General features: G+C 43.5%; 1 protein-coding gene across 2 annotated transcripts in view; it reads right to left on the bottom strand.

Moving 5' to 3' along the window:
* Positions 1-10,231, bottom strand: part of GCLC (glutamate-cysteine ligase catalytic subunit) — a 53,095-nt gene extending 42,864 nt beyond the window's left edge. Inside the window, exon 1 of one of the 2 annotated variants that reach the window (XM_003254137.4) lies at positions 9,795-10,231. In XM_003254137.4, coding sequence (XP_003254185.1) covers positions 9,795-9,944 — 150 coding nt within the window. In that variant the 5' untranslated portion in view covers positions 9,945-10,231. The remainder of the gene's footprint in view (positions 1-9,794) is intronic. The other variant, XM_003254139.3, reaches the window with a different exon arrangement.
* Positions 10,232-20,960: the final 10,729 nt, after the last annotated feature.

Raw genomic sequence — 20,960 nt, 5'->3', positions numbered from 1 at the left:
CCATTTACAATAGAACTGAAACATAAGAAACATTCAGGGATAACGTGACAAAAAAGATGTGAAAGACCTATACACGAAAAACTACAAAACACTGCTGGGAGAAATGAAAGATGTAAGTAGAGTGGAGAGAGATTCATATACTTGAAGACTCAATATTGTTAAGATGTCAATTCTTCCCAAATTGATCTACAGATTCAATGCAATCCCCATAAAAAACCCCAGCAGGGTTTTTTTTTGTTTTTAAGTAGAAATTGCCAATCTGGTTCTAAAATTCACGCGGAAATTAAAAATATCCAGAACCGTCAAACCAGTTGAAAAAGAATAAAGCTAGAGAGCTAATACTACGTTATCTCATGGCTTATTATAAAGATACAGCAATCAAAAGAGTATGCCATTAGCCAGGTGAGGTGGCACATGCCTGTAAGTCCCAGCTACTTGTTAGGCTGGGGCAGAGGTTTGTTTGAGCCCAAGAGTTCTAGGACAGCCTAGGCAGCATAGCAAAACCTCATCTCTTAAAAATAAAAATAAGGCCAGGCACGGTGGCTTAAGACTGTAATCCCAGCACTTTGGGAGACCAAGGCAGGTGGACTGCCTGAGCTCAGGAGTTCGAGACCAGCCTGGCCAACATGGCGAAACCTCGCCTCTACCAAAAACACAAAATTAGCCAGACGTGGTGGCGCATGCCTGTAATCCCAGCTACTCGGGAGGCTGAGGCAGGAGACTCACTTGAACCCGGAAGGTGGAGGTTGCAGTTAGCTGAGATCACGCTGCTGCACTACAGCCTGGGCCACAGAGTGAGACTCTGTCTCAAAAAAATAAAATAAAATAAAAAAAGAGAATGAAAACAGACTGAGAGGAAATATTTGCAAAGTTTGCAAAGCATGTGTCTGATAATACTTACATCCAAAATATAGAGAACGCTCAAAACTCAATAGTTTTAAAACAGACAAATGATTTTAACACACTTCACAAAAAAGATATACACATGACAAATCGGCACATGAAAAGATACTCAACATCACTGATCTTCAGGAAAATGCAATTTAAAAATATAATAACGTACCACCATACTCCTATTAGAATAGCTAAAATTAAAGAGACTGCCCATACCAGTGTTAACAAGAATGTGGATGAACTGAACTGGCATACTCTGCTAGTGAGAATGCAAAATGGTACAACCGCCCTGGAAAAGTTTGGTATCATAGTTTCCTTAAAAAGTTAACACACACCACTCCTAGGGTAATAAGATGAAGAAAAGCATTAGTCCATACCTACAAACTTGTATGTTAATGTTCATATAATTTTTTTATAATAGTGAAAAACTGAATGCAACACAAATGGTGAATGTATAAACAAACTGGTATATCCATGGAATGAAATATTACTCAGCAACAAAAAGGAATGAACTACTGACGCATGTAACAACATGGATGGATCTCAAAATATTTATGTAGACTCTAAGAAGCCACACCAAAAGAGGATATGCTGTATGATTTCCTAGATATATGAAACTAGATATCAAATGCAAACTATGATTTCTTAGATATGAAAATCTAGAAAATGCAAACTACAGAAAGCAAATCAGCTGCATGGGATGGAGAGAGGAAGAAATTACCAAAGGGGCATGATGACATTTTTGGAGATAATGAATATACTTATTATCAGAGGTGATTTTATGATGTATACATACATCAAAACTTACCAAATTGTACATTTTAAATACGTGCAGTTAACTTTATGTTAATTATAACTCAATAAAGCTGTTAAAATGTTTTTTTAAAAACACCTGATTATATCATGAAATGTAGAAACAGAGCACTAGTTAGCAAGCTCGTTAGGATATGGTCTTTCCAATAATACCAGCAACATCAGTAATGCTTCATATACAGTTTCCTAACTTTAATAATATATTCAGATGCCTTGACGGTATGTAAAAATGTTCAGAAACATAAATAGTGATGTTAGAGGCTCAATTAATATTGTGACATCTTTTCTGAACATACAGAGTCTTACTGAATGTTACTCAGGTTTATGCTTCAAAATGAAACTACACACAGTACCAATCAATGAGTATATCTGTTAATACCATACTTCTAGACAGTGGGGTCTTAACATGGAGGAATTCAACTATGATACGGTAGGTCATAGTAATTGGTAAGTCTTAAAAGATTTTTTCTGTAGGAGATAGGTATAGAAGAATAATACATTTTTTTTCCATTCTATTTTTCTCATGTTTTTAAAGTACAACATAACCTCTACTTATCGAGAATGAGGCAAAGACCTCTACAAGCCGGCTAAACCTATTCACTGCATTTACAACACTACACGGCACAATAACCTTCACATACTATCCAATGGTTATTTCTCACCTTTCCTCCTTTGTTACACTGTTCTTTTGACTATAATGCCTTCCTTTCTCCCCTTCATCTAATTAATGACCACACATTCTTTAAGGCAGTTTCTCAAAGGTGGTGTCTGAAGAAAAACCAGAATCAACTGAAGGGCTCTCCCTCTCTCTCTCTAGCATACACACATGCACACATGTGCGAAGGGCACAGGGGAACTTCTGGGGGGTGGGTAGGGGTTAATGGACAATAAACGCTGTTGAATCAATGTTCAGTGACAGCTAAAAAAGATAGAGAGACGCGACAACTTTGCTTTTTGTGTTACAGAATACTCTATGACCTATAGAAGGAACCTGAATCTTTGTAATGCCTATTAAGAAATAATTAATTTGTGCTCTATATCTTATTTTAAGAAGCCTAGCCTGAGCCTGTGTCAACGCATTTTTGAAGCACAACTTAGAAATACGATCTAAATCGCTTGAGCCTGGGAGGCTGAGGCTGCAGCACACTGTGATGGTGTCACTGCACTCTAGCCTGGGTGACAGAGCAAGACCCTGTCTCGAAAAAATAAATAAATACATACATACATAACATTAAAAAAAGAAAAGAAATACAATAAAAAAATACTGTTAATGGAATATCATTGTATCTGAACAAGCAAGTTTCAGTTAACTGTAAAAAATAAAGCAAAAAACCCTACATATGTGGAATGTTTCATTCCCCAATGACCACAGGTATTTAAATAAGATATATTGGATGTTTTAAATTTTCTAAGTGAATAGTTTAGGCTATTTATGAGTTTTTACTTAACAGGCTAGGCACCTGCAAACCATCTCACTAATATTACCCCATTTAATCTCAATAACCCTGTAGGGAAGGTAGTATTGTTCTCATTTAATGGATGACAAAATTGAAGTTGGGAGAGTAAGCAACTTGCCCAAAGCTATAGAGAACCTTCAGTTTGACTCAAATAATTGTGCTTTTGTCCATTCTAGATTTATCACTCAAGACTGTATTTTTAAATAGGATCATACACTTATTCATTAATAAGCTAGGCATTTTCTTTTTTCTTTCCTTTTTTTTTTTTTTTTAAAAAAAAAAAACCAAGTGGGGTCCCACTTGGTTATCCAGGCTAAAGTGCAGTAGTGGCATGATCCCAGCTCACTGCAGCCACGAACTCCTGGGCTCCAGCGATCCTTCCACCTCAGCCTCCCAAGTAGCTGGGATTACAGGCACAAGCCACCATGCCTGGCAAGCTATGCATTTTCTTCTTTTTTTTTTTTTTTGAGATGGAGTCTCGCTCTGTAGCCCAGGCTGGAGTGCAGTGGCGTGATCTAGGCTCACTGCAAGATCCGCCTCCTGGGTTCACACCATTCTCCTGCCTCAGCTTCCCGAGTAGCTGGGACTACAGGCGCTCGCCACCACGCCCGGCTAATTTTTTTTTTTTTTGTATTTTTAGTAGAGACAAGGTTTCACCGTGTTAGTCAGGATGGTCTCGATCTCCTGACCTTGTGATCTGCCCGCCTCAGCCTCCCAGCTATGCATTTTCTAAATAGTCACTTCAGCATTCTGAACCTAGCACAGGCAAATTGGAAGTTCAAACTCAATGGATGATATATCAGCCCTTAATAAATCTCATCTCTGTTTTATATGTAAGAACATGCTCATAAAGATTAAAGATACATTGCGTTTTCCTCTCAAAGTTCACATGGACTATTCTGCTAACTACAGGACAATTTACCTTCTTGCCTTCAAGAGCCACTGCACTGGGTTACAAACTTAGAAGTATAAGTTTAGTTTTAAATGTTGTTTTCTGACCCTCTACAACCTATACAGTTTGAAATCTGTAAAAGGAAATTCAATGAAATTCATAATTGTAAATAATCCAAAACCTGGTATAATGTTTAAGGACTGGACCTGGAGTCAGACGGATTTCAATTGTGATGATACGTCTGCCACTAAGTAGCTGAAAAGGTCTGGCAGGCAGCTAACACTGCAGTGATCAGAAAAAATCAAGAGTCATATTTGTTACATTTACATAATAGATTTCCCAGATCTGTCTTTTAATGTGCATACCTAAGTTACAAACAAAACCCATATCTGAAAAGCTGCATGTGAACTGTGCAGAAGGGCTTACTTGTTTGTATTCTCGGCAGGCAACAGGGCACCCAGGAATATCCCCCTTACCTCTCCTCATGCTGGGGCAAAATAGGTATCTCCCTGGAACCTAAGAGTTGGAACTTCTGTTTCCCACAGAAGCAGCATAGTAAATGGTGGCTAGAGTTAGGACCTGTCATATTAAAGGTGAAACAGGCATCTGTAGGCTGATCTTGGAGCTTATCACAGGAAAATACCTGAGTTCCAAAAAGCCAGCATACACGCACCTCTGTAAGACAATCCACTTCAGCCTTGGATGAGAACACAAACTGAACCCCAAATCCAAGGTTCTGTCTGGTGTGAAGAGACAAATACTATCCTAGTAAGTAGAGCTGAGCATTTCTAAAGTGGCAGCCTCTCCTTCCAACCTTACCTATGGCGAGTTTTAAGTTCATTTTTGTCTTTTTTTATCCAAGTCCATGGCTCTATAAGTGCAACAGTAAGCAATAAAAAGCAGCATTTTGATATGATGCCCATAAAGCCCAATATATCACATCCAAAACATCACTTTCTGTCCTGCCAGCCATTCTTCATCTCCACGTGGCACACCACCCACCACACCCATTTTTATCTACCACACACACATTTATCTGCGCAGCCTGTTTCTCAGTTATTTCTCAAGGCTTCTGCACACAAACAAGCTCTCTTGCATCTGAGCCACCAGGCTTCTGACCAGTCGTCACACTTCTATTCGGAATGTGTACCAGTGAGTTCCTACTACGTGCGAAGGTTAGTGCTAACCTGTTCTTTTTCACAAGGCTCACCTCATCGAATAAATAAATCTGAGACTGTGGCCTTCAAACTCTTCAACTGTGAACCATAGTAAGAAATAATTTACATGCAACCCAATGCACACGCCTACCCTTCACACACCCCCTCAAAAAATAACTCAGAAGTTTTACATAATATTCTTACTATGGTCTGATCAATTAATATTCTTCACCCTATTCCATTTAATATTTTTAAAAGTCCTGTTGGCAAAGAGATATTAGCACTCCAATGTTCATCGAAGTTATTCACAATAGCCAAAATGTAGAGACAACTAAATGTTCACTGACAGAAAAATGAAGAAAATGTGGTACATACAAGCAATGGAATATTATTCAGCCTTAAAAAAAAAAAAAGAAAATCCTGCAGTAAGGGACAATTTAGATGAACCTTGAGGACATTATGTTAAGTGAAATACATCGGTCACAGAAGGACAAATACTGCTTGATTCTACTTATATCAAGTACTAAAAGAGTCAAACTCATAGAATCAGAAATCAAAATTGTTGCCAGGAGCTAGATGGAGGGGAAAATTGAGGAACTGCTAATCGGTGAGCATGGTTTCAATTATGCAAGATAAACTAGTTCTAGAGATCTGTACAACATTGTCCCTGTAGTTAACAATACTATATTTGTGAACTTAAATATCTGTTAAGGAGGTAGATCTCGTATTGTCTTCACACACACACACACACACACACACACACACACAAAGTCCTGGTTGGAATCTTCTAAATGTATGTCAACCCACTACTGAATCATGACCTGCAGTCTGAAAAATAATGCTCTATCTTACAAAAGGGTGATTAGATTACGTTGACATGATGCTGCTGCTAGAGGAATGGTTAGAGGCATCAGCAAATACTTAGGCATGATGAGACCCTCCCATCCTCACCCCGCAAAAAAAAGTCACACCTTCTCTCTGCACATAAGAGATGTAGAGAGGTGGCCAGGCACAGTGGCTCATGCCTGTAATCCCAGCACTTTGGGAGGCCGAGGCAGGTGGATCACCTGAGGTCACGAGTTCGAGACCAGCCTGGCCAACATGGCGAAACCCTGATTCTACTAAAAATACAAAAATTAGCCGGCTGTGCTGCTGGGTGCCTATAATCCTAGCTATTCGGGAGGCTGAGGCAGGAGAATTGCTTGAACTCTGGGAGGCGGAGGTTGCAGTGAGCCAAGATCACGTCATACACTCCAGCCTGGGTGTCAAGAGCGAGACTCCGTCTCAAAAAAACGAGAAAAAGAAATGTAGAGAGGTACCACAATGGAGAATTAGTATCTGCATCCCAGATCAAGGGTGGGAGGGAAAACTAGCTTGGGGGAGACCAAGGTTTCACTGAAGTGCCATTGCAGGAGGAAAAAGTAGAGTGGGGCTTCTTTTTCTTTAATCACCTGGGCAGTCTTCACAATCTTAATTCTTTCCTTTGCGTCGGGCAGCTGTCAACACTTCAGGGCAGGAATGTTATTCTTCTCAAAAATTCTATACTCCACCCAGAGACATAACTGAAGCAAATTTAAAATAATAAAAAATGAGCAGCGGGTTATGTTTTTCTTCTAAGATGACTTCTCCACCGCAGTTTCTGTTTACTCCCCACTCCAAAAGACATTAATATGTTAGTGGGGCAGGGGTGGGGGGGGAACAAAGGAAGACGTGGAAAACAAATAGTCTAGGGAAATAGAAAGGATAGATCATAAAATAGTAAAATGTTGGTAAGAGCAGCATTTCAAATGAGGTTTAAAAAATCAATTTATAGCTTTGTATTTAAAGTATGACAGAGTATTTGGAACAAGAAATGTGAAGGCATAGTCTCAACAGTCACTAAAGAAAGCTTTCAGTGAACATCATTTACACATTTTAAGGTAAGAGCAGTGTTATCGAATCTTTTTTTGGGGGTGGGGGGCTAGGATCTCACTGTCACCCAGGCTAGAGTGCAGTTGAACAATCACAGCTCACTGCAGCCTCAAACTCCCAGGCTTAAGCGATCCTTCTATCTCAGCCTCCCAAATAGTTGGGGCCACAGGCACATGCCACTAATTTTTTATTTTTTGTAGAGATGAGGTCTCGCTATATTGCCCAGGCTGGCCTTCAACTCCTGGGCTCAAGTAATCCTCCTGCCTGGGCCTTCCAAAGTGTTGGGATTACGGGCCACCACGCCCAGCCATTATTAGAGTCTTAATACAATACCAAAATCTAATTCTCCACAGATCTGCTCAGTATAATTTTTTCAAGAAGTGTTATGACCTGGCTGAAATGCTGGGTCCAATTTTCTCTCCTTTATAGATGCATAATACAAGTTTGCATTATTGCCACTCTTCTCCAAGCCCCTTGATCTTTTGGAGTGGGAAGGAGGTAAACCTATTGCAAACCTCTCCATGAAAGCCTGTTAAAGCAGAGACACGTACTTCAAGGCTCTACTCTTCAGCTCTTCTCACTTCAATCTACCCAACAACTACAAAAGTTACTTAAAATAGGTAGTTCTAAATGCTCTTCCTGCCAACAGGAGAGGCCTTTTTTAAAAGGGTAAGATTAAGGATTCCTGGAGTGTCCTGCAGGAATACACCAAATGGGACAAAGATGGATAAGGGGTGGTGGGGGGTGGGGTGTTGTCTCCAGAATGAGTTGCTGAGCTCCAACTGTGCTGCAAATTTCCTGTTGATGTAGTTCTCCCTGGGGCAATGACCACCAAAGACATGACTGCCTGTCTTTGCAGAGAGACCTAGTTAAATGTCAAAAGAAGCACAGGGCCCGGCACATTGGCTCACGCCTGTAATCCCAGCACTTTGGGAAGCCGAGGCGGGTGGATCACCTGAAGTCAGGAGTTTGAGATCACCCTGACCAACATGGTGAAACCCTGTCTCTACTAAAAATACAAAAATTAGCTGGGCGTGGTGGCAGGCACCTGTAATCCTAGCTACTCAGGAGGCTGAGGCAGGAGAATTGCTTGAACCCGGGAGGCAGAGGTTGCAGTGAGCCGAGATCACACCACTGCACTCCAGCCTGGGTGACAGAGCAAGATTCTGTCTCAAAAAAAAGAGCAGCACAAAAACATGTCAAACTTTGAACTGCTCTACAATGACTAGTTACCATACAGTGGGAACTTCAAATGGTAGTTCATTCACTCATTCATGCCACAAGGACCTGATGCCAACTACACCGGCACAAGGCTGGGCCCTAGGAAAACAGAGGTGAAAAAGAAGCATAATATCCCTGCCCTATTTCGTCTTACATTTTCCTGTGACACACAATACAAAAATGAATATACAAAATGGCAGATGCTGTAAAGAAACTATGAACTTTACAGTAAAACTGAAGAATCATCACCAAAACACATGCTGTGCTTTTTCTGTTCAAAGAAATGTGACAAACCACTTTTTGTAGAAATGTGAATTACTAGTCATCATACTTTCCTAATTTAAAACAGCACAATTTCTTCGGCTGTAGGAGGTAGAATTATCTCCCAATCTTAGAAATAAAAAAAAAAAACAACTAACTTTTTGAAAGGAGATATTCTGCACTGGTGTAACAGCACCTCAGCACTTAGGCCAAGAGTGATAACAACACTGGCCAAAAGATAAACAATTTACACAGGTGGCAAGCCATCTAAGGCAAAAGCTAAAAACAAGAAAAACAGAGATGGATTTCTCAAGAAGTCATTTAATGTGTACTGCGTACACACGTAATTTTCAAAAACAGAAAGGGAAGGCACAAAAAGTTTTGGCAGATGACACTAAACCAACAGTTTTAACATTGCTGCATTCCAGATCATTCCAATAAACAATGGTTCAACATACTGAGAATCTAGAGACACTTCATCTCTAGGCAGAACACTGGTTTGTAAAGTTTAGTTGCTGGACCTAGGCCATGGAAAGACACAAGCAAATCCTAATGTTGAAACTCTACATGCATTCCCACTTAGAATTAAACAGGAAAGGGAAGGTTCCTCCCCCATGTAGGAAACTGAGCCGTAATTTACTGGTTTCAATTTATAGCTATTAAGTGTGTGTTTTGGAGGGGAGGGGAGATGAGAAGTTGGAGAGGTTTAAGGAAAAGACACCTGCATGAGGTAGGGCAGAAGTGGACATCCTGAAGACCTGATTTCTAAAACCAGCAGGCCTACTAGGAAAACTTAGTCTCTTTCATATTGACCGCAAAAGCGAATTTTGAGCCTGTAAGGTGGATCGTGGTAGTTGCCGGTCTGCAGATACACTAGGTTGAAGACTCGCAGCACCCAATGTCACTTTTTCATGCTCACGCCCTCCCAGCGCCCAATCCGAGTTTATGGAATGAAGGGGAAAACCCAAAAGAATGAATGACCGAGAAAGCAGTCTAGTCAGGAGGATGGCCCTGGACGCCGACTAGGCGAAGGCAGGGACGATGCTCCCGGGGCCGGGAGGCGCTCGAGGACCCCGGGCACAGTGGAGAACGCGGACCGCGATAGGGCCGGGGGCGTAGGGCCAGACAAAGGCAGCGCGGGCGGCCAGACACGGGTGCCCGGCGGGGGCGGGGGCCGCGGGCGCTCACCTCATCGCCCCACTTGAGAACGTCCTTGTGCCGGTCCTTGACGGCGTGGTAGATGTGCAGGAACTGGAGAATCCCGTGCCGCCGCACGTGGTCGGCATGGCGCTTGGTTTCCTCCCAGCTCAGCGGCGAGCCCTGGGACAGCAGCCCCATGGCCGCCCCCTCCTCCTCCTCCTCGGGGCGCGAGACGGACACTCAGCCGCCCGCAGAAGGCGGCTGCCGCTCCACCCCGCGGGGGCGCTCTCGGGCCGCAGTCGGCGGAGGGAGGGTCCTGCCCGCTCCGGCTCCCCGGCGGCGGCCCCTGGCGCCCAGGTGACAGACTCTGGGTCCGACGCACCGCGCGGACGCGAAGGCAGAAGACCAAGAGCAGGCGGGACGGCTCTCGGCCCGGCGGCCTCTCCCTGGCCGGCTCCCCGCTGCTCCTGCTCCCGCTCCGATGCGGCGGCGGCGGACCCCACGGCCGCGCTGCCGCGGCGGCTCCCGCTTCTCTTTGCCGGTCTGGTGCACTGGCTTCTTCCTACTTGTGACCAAAACCTGCGCCGCCGCCGAGCATGCCCAGTCTTTGCGTCCGCTAGCTCGCCGCTCCTGGGCGCGATCCTTCGCTCCGGGTTTTATAGACTACGGGCGAAGGCGGGGAGAGGAGGCGGTGCAGCGGCAGAGGCGTGGCCTGGAGCCCGGTGGGAACCGCGGAGGCTGAGGAGGCGTGTGCAAGGGTGGTTGGGACGCAGTTGAGGGGAGCAGCTCGCGAGAAGGGGGCGTGCGGTCGGCCTCGCTTTACGCAAACGCGACATATCAAAATGCATTTTTTTCCTAATCAAAAGAGATAAACTTGGGGTTCGGGAAGAAAGTTGATTATTTGAATCAATGACGAACTCACCATATTATGTTTTAGCTGGACAGGGCCTCACACTTTAGAGTGAGAGCGGCAGAATGTGTTGAGAAAAGTATTAACATGGTAGTGAAGTGAAACAGTTCAACTCTAGGCTCCATCACTTACTGACTGTGAGACTTGGGACGAGTTCTTCCCATATCTGCATAAAATTAGATTAATTCTATCTTTTATAGATGTCGTAATTATGTGCATAGTGTACATGTGTATAGTGTTGATGGCCAATAAATTGACCTGGTTATTAAGAGGTGACATATGTTCTCTGGATGGCACAGACACCATTTATTGCAAAAAGTCTCCAGATAGACCATACGAGGAACCATTTACTGCAAAAAGTCTCCAGATAGACCATACGAGGAACCATTTATTGCAAAAAGTCTCCAGATAGACCATACGAGGAACCATCTCCAAAAGTTTATCCTCCATCTAAACCTAAAATTCATCCCTTAAGTGATCAAAATGACGTTCTTGTGAGCCTACTGTGGGGTGGGATTGAAGATAGTGGGAACATCTAGAGTTGGCCTTATCTTGGAGGGAAAGGAGAGGAAAGAGGTACCATGCCCCCAAGTGATTGTTTAATAAATATGTGTTGACAGAGCAATGACCTGTCAGGGGAAAAGTGACGGCAACTAGATCATACATTACTTTCCCAGAAAGTGTGTATTTATCATACCCTCTTCCCTCGCACTACAGAGTTAACATTTAGTAAGCACTTATTAATTGCTGAATGAGTGAGTACATGATAGCAGGATTCTCTACTCCCACAGCCTTTATATTGGATGTGCCCCTCACAGGGCTTGGGTACATGAATACCCAAGGTCTGGCTGGGATTTCCACAATGGTGTGTGTGTGTGTGTGTGTCTGTGTGTGTGTGGTAGGGATGTTTGAAGCTCAGGAGATGATGTTTCCATCCTCATCACACAGCTGGGATAGAAATCAAACCACATTCTAATTTTTCCACAGCCTTTTCAACAACTTCCTTTGCCCTCCCACCAACCTCACCAGACCTGTATATGGTTCTGGCACTCTGTTGTTTTTCCTGCTTGAAATTCTCCATCTGACACACTCATGTTCATCTTTTGAGTCACAGTTATTCCTCTCTGTGTTTTGGTTGCATTCGCACATTAATGATAAAGTCATTTTAAAGATAGCTCCACACTAAATAGTGAATTCCTCTGGGGCACAGATGACTTATGCCTTTTGTACCTTTAATTCTAGAAAAGTGCTTGGTGTAGAGTGCGTGCTTAATAAATGTTAGCTTCTCCGTGAAAAGCAGGTAGTGGGAGAGGGGGAGAAACAGTGTTTCACATGTTTTAAACATCCAAGGATCATTGGGTTATTCTCATAATCTTATCTCACATTTTCATAGACCTGCATTGTTCAACACGACAGCCATCAGCCACATTGGCCAATGCACATTTGAAATGTGGCTAACATGACCGAGAAACCAAATTTTCGTTTTAATTTAATCAATTTAAATGTCAATTTAAAAACTGATATTCCATTCAGTTACTAGAAAACTTTTAAGCAAATTTGAAACAAGTTGGAAATGTGAATCCACTTTTTGACTGTAAATTTTATGAAATGTAATTACAGATCAAGTATTTCCAGTGAAAACTTAGTGGCCCAGATGTGCTGTGAGTGTAAGTCACACACCAGATTCTAAGACAGTAGAATAAAAAGATGTAAATATCTCATTAAAAGTTTTATATTGATTACATAGTGATATAGTATTTTGGAAATTTTGAGTTAAATATGATGTATGTTACTTAAATTAATTCACCACCCCCCGCCCACTTTTATTTTTAGTTTTAAAGGAGGCTACTGAAAAATTTAAGATTACATATGTGGCTCTCATTCCACTTTATTGAAACAGTACTGATGTAGACCTTGATTTACACTTTGCAAAGCACTTTTCCCATACACCTGCTGCACACCGTACACTTTTCCTATGCACCTGTTAGGAATCATGGACCTGGGCGGTTCAAGAATAGACTAAATTCTAGTCTAGCCAAAGCCCTACGTGACACTGAACCTAGTAAGAGTTTAACACTGTAACTGGAGTTATTCTGTCCTAGATCCCGGCTCACACTCACATAAGGGACCTCCCTCACCCTACTCCCCGAATTCTGAACCAGCTCCCCCAGAGGGGGGTCCCAGGGCTTTGGACAATCCCAAAAAGGGCGCAGGCACTTCTGCACCACAGGGCAGTTATGCCCAATTTAAACCTTGATCTCTCAGTGTCTTTAGCTTTTTCTGTTACAAAGAAAAAAAAAAAAAACCCATCACGGATCAACTGAAGTCATATTTAACAAGAGTTACTCCCCTCTGACAATGCTTTGCTTGCATAGATCCACTACTGCTCGATTTCATTCTGTACACTGAACCCAGGGCTAGGCTTCCACATCTGGAAGTGAGTTTTCAGCAGACAGCTCCATCAGGGCTGTAACGATAGCTGAAGGGGAAAGAAGGAGCTCATATCTTGCAGAATCAGCTCTTCCCTAGACCATGACCAAAGGCCGATTCCCAGCAGTGTCTTCCGCGGAAAAACGCGAGACCCGCTCGCCGGGAACCCATGTCTGCCCAGCGGCGCCCTGGCACCGCAACCTCGCCTCGCAGCCCCGCGGACCGACACAGGCCCCGCCCCCAGAGCCACCCGGAAAACCTGGACCGTGGATATCCGCATCGGGGGACGCCGTGCAGTCGTGAGGCCAAGCTGAGCATGCTCGGAGAGCCGGTCTGTCGCGGGAGGAAGCGGTGTGGGCCGCGGGCGGTGCACGCCGCGCCGTTGTTGTGATACAGTCCCCGCCACGTGACTGCGCGGGCCCGCCTCCCCCTCGCGCGGCACCGCCTCCCCGTGACTCAGCACTTTGTGAGGGCTCCGAGCCGGAGGTCAATCCGGGGGGGCCTTCTCCGGGCAAAGTCTCAGTCCATCACTCCTGACCTCAGGGCTGCTGCTGCTGCTAGGATTGCAGCAGTCATTTCAGACACGATGGGTTTCGGGCCTCCAAGGACCAAAAAATACATCATTTTCCCTGTGGTCACGCCATTCCCAGTTTCCCCTGAGTCAGCGTCTTCGCGAGATCAAATAAGGAAAACAGAGAGTGCCTAGGGGAGTCTGAGGAAGGCACTTATAGGTCATCCGCTCCTGCCTTTACCGCTCTCTTTGGCTTGAGTATCCCTTGACCTCGGTGGTCTGTCGCGTGGGTCCCAGTATATCACATTCTATGCCAGCACTTTGAGCTGGTATCCGTAAAACAGTACTATTTTTGCCACATTTTATAAGTGAGGCAACTGAGATCCAGTAATACTAAGTAACAGGTAGTGGCTAAGCTGGGCTTTGAACTCCGGTGATATTTCAAAGCCGTCTACCACACCACTCAGCCTGGGTGAAGCAGGTGGCTGCCTTCAGTGTGATTCTTCCTGGGACTTGATGCCAACCTTCATTACATCCTTTCTTCTCCCTTGACACACCCTTTCCCCAAAACCCGCGGATCTGCCTGTGAAGTCCTTAAGATTTTTGTCTGTTAAATTTCTTAATTGGTAGAAACAAATGGTTATTTCTTAACTTCAGTGTACATGTTAAAGAACAACAGATACAGAAGGAATTTTCTCCCTACAATTGAATTATACTTGGAATTTGACTTGATCTTATTCAAGAAGATCCCTGGGGGCTTTATGATGCAAGAGCAGTAGCCAAAAGTCTGGGGCTTTGGCCCCAACTCAGAGGGCTACCTGCTGGGTCAATCTAAGCAAAGTTGGGATAATCATTGGAGAGTCCTTTCCTCTCATCTGTACAAATGAGAGTCTGGAGGAGATAAACTTTCCCTTCCAGCCTAAACATTTTCTGATGTTATTACTAAAATTAGTTGAAAGAGTTCAAATCTTTTTGTATTGTGTAGTATTTGTAATACAAGCTGCTGAGGTGTGCTATTGTCATTGTCAAAAAAGCAAGGCACCTCTTGACCTTTTCCAAGCCAATTTTTAGTTTACATGGATTTTTGAAAAATATAAATGTGCTTGTTTTCATGTAGAGTTACAAGAGGTCTGTGAAGTTCAAGTGAAGAACTTTTTTAACATGGAGAAGTTTGAGTGTGCTAAAGAAGATGGGTAGGAGTCAAAAGGGGGAAAGACTGAAGATGTGGGAACGAGAAAGGATGTTTTCAGAAGCAAGATGTCTCAGGAGACCTGACTTGTTGGGATCCAGAACACATGGGAAGTGGTGAGCTTTTATTTTTAGAAAAATCTCATTGTCTTCTTATAGAGGATAAAGATGCCATAATAATGTATTGGGACAGGGTGAGTGATATCTGAGTCCTGTAGACTCACTCTTCTCACTGAAGAATAATTAAAGACAACTTTTTATTGTGGACATTTCCAATAAAGCACAAAAGTTGAGAGAACACAGTGTAATGGCTCTTCATGTACTTTTTTCTTTTTCTTTTTTCTTTTTTTTTTTTTGAGATGGGAGTCTTGCTCTGTCGCCCAGGCTGGAGTGCAGTGGCATGATCTTGGCTCACTGCAACCTCCACCTCCTGGGTTCAGGCAGTTCTTCTGCCTCAGCCTCCTGAGTAGCTGGGACTACAGGCGCCTGCCACCACACCCGGCTAATTTTTGTATTTTCAGTAGAGACGGGGTTTCACCGTTAGCCAGGGTGGTCTTGAACTCCTGACCTCAGGTAATCTGCCAGCCTCGGCCTCCCAAAGTGCTGGGATTACATGTGTGAGCCACTGTGCCCGGCCCTAGTTTTTGTATTTTTAATAGAGATGGGGTTTTGCCATATTGGCCAGGCTGATCTCGAACTCCTGACCTCAGGTGATCCGCCTGCCTTGGCCTCCCAAAGTGCTGGGATTACAGGCATGAACCACAGTGCCCACCTCTTCATGTACTTATTATTCATCTTTGTATGTTACAGTTACTTACCTCCTCCCATTAGTTTAAAGGAAATCTTACTCAAGTCTGACCTCAGGACCTGAGCTCTAAGTGAAGGTTGAAGAAAGAAAGAGGAATGTAGAAGATGAGGTTTGAGCAGCTGATATGGGAGGTGATCTAGAAAGATAGAAAGTAATGAGCAATACCCTAATATCCGTAAACCAAAAATAAAATTCCGAGCCCTCCAACTAACTGAATGGACCACTCCTCTAGGCCAAGAACATTCTAAGGTAAACCTGAGGCCAGGCACAGTGACTCACACCTGTAATCCCACCACTTTGGGAGGCCGAGGTGGGCAGATCACCTGAGGTCAGGAGTTCAAGACCAGCCTGGCCAACATAGCGAAACCCTGTCTCTACTTAAAAAACAAAAATTAGCCTGGTGTGGTGGCATGCGCCAGTAATCCCAGCTACTTGGGAGGCTGAGGTGGGAGAATCGCTTGAACCAGGGAGGCGGAGGTTGCAATGAACCAAAATTGCGCCACTGCGCTCCAGCCTGGCTGACAGAGTGAGACTCTGTCTTAAAAAAATAAAATAAAATAAATTAAAAGTAAACCTGAAATATGAAACACTACTTCAGGCCATGATGGAACAGGTGATCGGACATGCCTAATTATAACAGCCTCCCTTTAGATTTCAGGCACAGTTGACCAGCATTGACATTGAAACAGAGACCTGAAGACTGACTAAACAGGTTCTTTGGAACAATAAAATACCAACATGACAGATAATAGGCCCTGAAGAAATCAAGTATTTTATCCCAAAATACAGTTCTTTGACATATTTTGAAATGGCCCTGCAAAGCTGTTTCTTGTGGGGAAAATCTACATCCTGTTGAGAATCCCCTTCCCTTTCCAGGTCTTTTTCCTGATCCAGAAGAGAATTAACGGAGTCTGGCACCTTTTTAAGTCTCCCAATAAACATTTACAATCTATTCTCTTTGAAGCCTGCTACCTGGAGGCTTCATCTGTATAATAAGAACCTTGGTCTCCACAACTCCTTAGTTAACCCAGACACTCCCTTCTATTGATTCTAGGTCCTTAGGTAAACTCAACCAATTGCCATTCAGAAAACCTTTGAATCCACCTATTCAAACATTAGGGGGGACCTGGAACTGACCGTCTGATATGCTTTGGCTGTGTCCCCACCCAAATCTCAACTTGAATTGTATCTCCCAGAATTCCCACCTGTTTTGAGAGGGACCCACGAGGAGGTAGTTGAATCATGGGGGCTGGTCTTTCCTGTGCTATTCTCGTGATAGTGAATAAGTCTCACATGATCTGATGGGTTTATCAGGGGTTTCCCCTTTTGCTTCTTCCTCATTTTCTCTTGCTGCCACCCTGTAAGAAGTGCCTTTCACCTCCCACCATGATGATTCTAAGGCCTCCCAGCCATGTGGAACCGTAAGTCCAATTAAACCTCTTTTTTTTCCCCAGTCTTAGTTATGTTTTTATCAGCAGTGTGAAAATGGACTAATACAGTAAATTGGTACCAGTAGAGTGGTGTGTTGCTGAAAAGATACCTGAAAATGTAGAATCAACATAGGAACTGGGTAACAGGCAGAGGTTGGAACAGTTTGGAGGGCTCAGAAGAAGACAGGAAAATGTGGGAAAGTTTGGAGCCTCCTAGAGACTTGTTGAATGGCTTTGCCCAAAATGCCGACAGCAATATGGACAATAATGTCCAGGCTGAGGTGGTCTCAGATGGATCTGAGGAACTTGTTGGGAGCTGGAGTAAAAGTGACTCTTGTTATGTTTTAGCAAAGAGACTGGTGGCATTGTGCCCCTGCCCTAGAGATTTGTGAAACTTTGAACTTGAGAAAGATGATTTAGGATACCTGGTGGAGGAAATTTCTAAGCAGCAAAGCATTCAATAAGTGACTTGGATACTGTTAAAGTTTTATAAGAGAAGCAGATCATAAAAGTTTGGAAAATTTGCAGCCTGACTATGTGATAGAAAAGAGAAAACCATCTTTTGGGGAGAAATTCAAGCCGGTGTCAGAAATTTGCCTAAGTAGCAAGGAGCCTAATGGTAATCCCCGAGACCGGAGGGAAAATGTCTCCAGGCCATGTCAGAGACCTTCATGGCAGCCCCTTCCACCACAGGCCTGGAGGCCCAGGAGAAAAAAGTGGTTTTGTAGGCCAGGCCCAGGGTCTCCATGCTGTGTGCAGCCCAAGGACTTGGTGCCCTGTGTCCCAGCCACTCCAGCCATGATTGAAAGGGGCCAATATGCAGCTCAGGCTGTGGCTTCAGAGGGTGGAAGCCCCAAGCCTTGGCAGCTTCCACATGGTGTTGAGCCTGTAGGTGCACAGAAATCAAGAATTGAGGTTTGGTAACCTCCACCTGGACTTGAGAAGATGTATGAAAACGCCTGGATGCCCAGGCAAAAGTTTGCTGCACAGGCAGGGGCCTCATGGAGTACCGCTGCTAGGGCAGAGCAGAAGGGAAATGTGGAGTTAGGGCCCCCACACAGAGTCCCTAATGGAGCACTGCCTAGTGGAGCTGTGAGAAGAGGGCCACCGTCCTCCAGATCCCAGGATGGTAGATCTACTGACAGCTTGCACCATGCACCTGGAAAAGCCACAGACACTCAATGCCAGCCTGTGAAAACAGCTGGGAGGGAGGCTGTACCCTGCAAAGCCACCAGGGCAGAGCTGCCCAAGACCATGGGAACCCACCTCTTCCATCAGCATGACCTGAATGTGAGACCTGGAGTCAAAGGAGATCATTTTGGAGCTTTAAAATTTGACTGCTCCGCTGGATCTCGAACTTGCATGGGCCCTGTAACCCCTTTGTTTTGGCTAATTTCTCCCATTTGGAATGGCTGTATTTACCCAATACCTGTACCCCCATTTTATCTAGGAAGTAACTACCTTGCTTTCGGTTTTACAGGCTCATAGGCAGAAGGGACTTGCCTCGTCTCAGATGAGACTTTGGACTGTGGACTTTTGGATTAATTCTGAAATGAGTTAAGACTGTGGGGGACTGTTGGGAAGGCACGATTAGTTTTTAAATGTGAGGACATGAGATTTGGAGGGGCTAGGGTTGGAATGATATGGTTTGGCTGTGTCCCCACCCAAATCTCAACTTGAATTGTGTCTTCCAGAATTCACACCTGTTTTAGGAGGGACCCCGGGGGAAGTAATTGAATCATGCTGGCTGGTCTTTCTCATGCTATTCTCGTGATGGTGAATAAGTCTCATGAGATGTGATGGGTTTATCAGGGGTTTCTGCTTTTGCTTCCTTCTCGTTTTCTCTGGCTGCCACTATGTAAGAAGTGCCTTTCACCTCCCACCATGATTCTGAGGCCTCCCCAGCCATGCGAAACTGTAAGTTCAATTAAATCTCTTTCTTCCCAGTCTCAGGTATGTGTTTATCAGCAGTGTGAAAATGGACTAATATAGCCCCCTCACCCCGAGTTGTCTCATGTTTCCCAAGTGGTCTCACATTTTCGGGGCATGTTTCTGGACTGAACCACCATCTTTCATGTATTGATGTCTTACATCCACCTAAAATGTATGAAACCAAGCTATATGTAGCCCAACCACCTGGGCCACATGTTCTCAGGATCACCTGGGGCTGTGTCACAGCCCATGGCCATTCATATTTGGCTTAAAATAAATGTCTTCAACTATTTTATAGAGTTTGACTCTTTTTGTTGACATATCTTACTGGAAACCAATTTCTGTCATTCTAAATTTGGAGATGGTAGATCTTATCCAGTTTTTTCACTCCAAATTATCCAGCTATTGTTCCAAATTATGGGGCTTTGTATTTAAAAACAAAACCCAAAGCCAGAAAAAGATGCCTGTCACATATGGTATAAATGATTTGACAATGACTGTGCCTGGGTGATTAATATTGCTAAACTAGGCCAAGTGTCAAAATGTGAGTAAGGTTGCTAAGGCATGTATTTACCTTTTTAAAGATATCTGATCTTAGTCTCTGCCTTTTTTCTTCCATTTCATTCACCTTAGTTCACATAAATATATGTAAAGTTCATTCTAGATTAGATAACAACAAATAATTGAACTTTGGCACAATATAACCTATCATTCATGGATGATGAAAGGTGAAAAAGTGCTAGCCATAATTACATCTATGTAGAAAGGCAATTGTACTGAATAATTGAGCAATTTTGCTTAGATAAATCCAGTTCCTAAAACCAAAAAAAAAAAAAAAGTGTACTTCCCGAAAGTATTTTTTCTCATACAATACCCCCGCCACTTATTTTAGTACTTAAACTTAAATGTAGTAAGTACCTTAAGGAAAAAAAATTCAACTCACTTAAAAACTTATCTTACAATACACAGGACATCCCCACAACAAGAACAGTCCTACTCTAAATGTCAGTAGTATCAAGGTTGAGACACTCCTCTATAGGTTGTGAAAGGAAAATAAATCTCGAGACCTCCAAAGCACTAAGCCAAGGGAAAAATCAAGCTGGAAACGATGTCAGGCAAACCTGCCTGCACCTAATTTTATTCCTAAATAAAATAGCTACAAAGATAAAAGGCTACATACCTCCCTCACAATTTGCCTACAAGGAATTTCCTTGTGGACAAAGGACAGACAGAAATCAGTCATCCTTCTGAGGCTCATCTGAGACAAATGCATATCTGATTGCTTCCTCTGCCATATTGTTTATATAAAAATGCAAATTCACTGAGCCAGACTAAATTGTGTATTCGGTGAAAGGCTGATCAAAAACTCAAAAGAATCCCCCTCTGCTCCCCCCAGCCCTGTGTGCCTTACTGGACCGAACGAAGGTACATCTTACACATAATGATTGATATCTCCTGTCTCCCTAAAATGAATAAAAGCAAGCTGTACCCCAACTACCTTGGGCACAAGTCATCAGGACCTCCTGAGGCTGTGTCACAGGCCTGTCCTTAACCTTGGCAAAATAAACTTTCTAAATTGACTGTGACCCGTCTCAGATATATGGAGTTCACGACGTATTACGATGAACTCTATTACACGAATGCTTGTCTTTAAATATTTGCAAGGGTTTCCAAGGTCATCAAAATGAATAGTTGAGAAGAACTGAACATTTACAATGGTTAGCGTCATTTTATTTGCAGTTATCACAGGCACAAATATGTATATATAGTCACCTAGTATACTCCTCTCTAATGTGCTGATGGAGCCTGTGATGGGAGGGGTTAGGGCCCTTTCTTAATCCTGTTTCTGTTTTTCTTGTGGCCACTTACTTGTGAAAGGAAAATAAATCTTGGGGCCCCAACATCACTAAGCTAAAGGGAAAAGTCAAGCAGAGAACTGTTTAGGGCAAACCTGCCTCCCATTCCATCCAAAGTTATCCCTCTGCTCACTGAGATAAATGGGTAT

The sequence above is a fragment of the Nomascus leucogenys genome, chromosome 22a (assembly GCF_006542625.1).
Source record: "Nomascus leucogenys isolate Asia chromosome 22a, Asia_NLE_v1, whole genome shotgun sequence".
Lineage (NCBI taxonomy): Eukaryota > Metazoa > Chordata > Mammalia > Primates > Hylobatidae > Nomascus > Nomascus leucogenys.
This window is presented reverse-complemented; position numbering and strand designations above follow the sequence as displayed.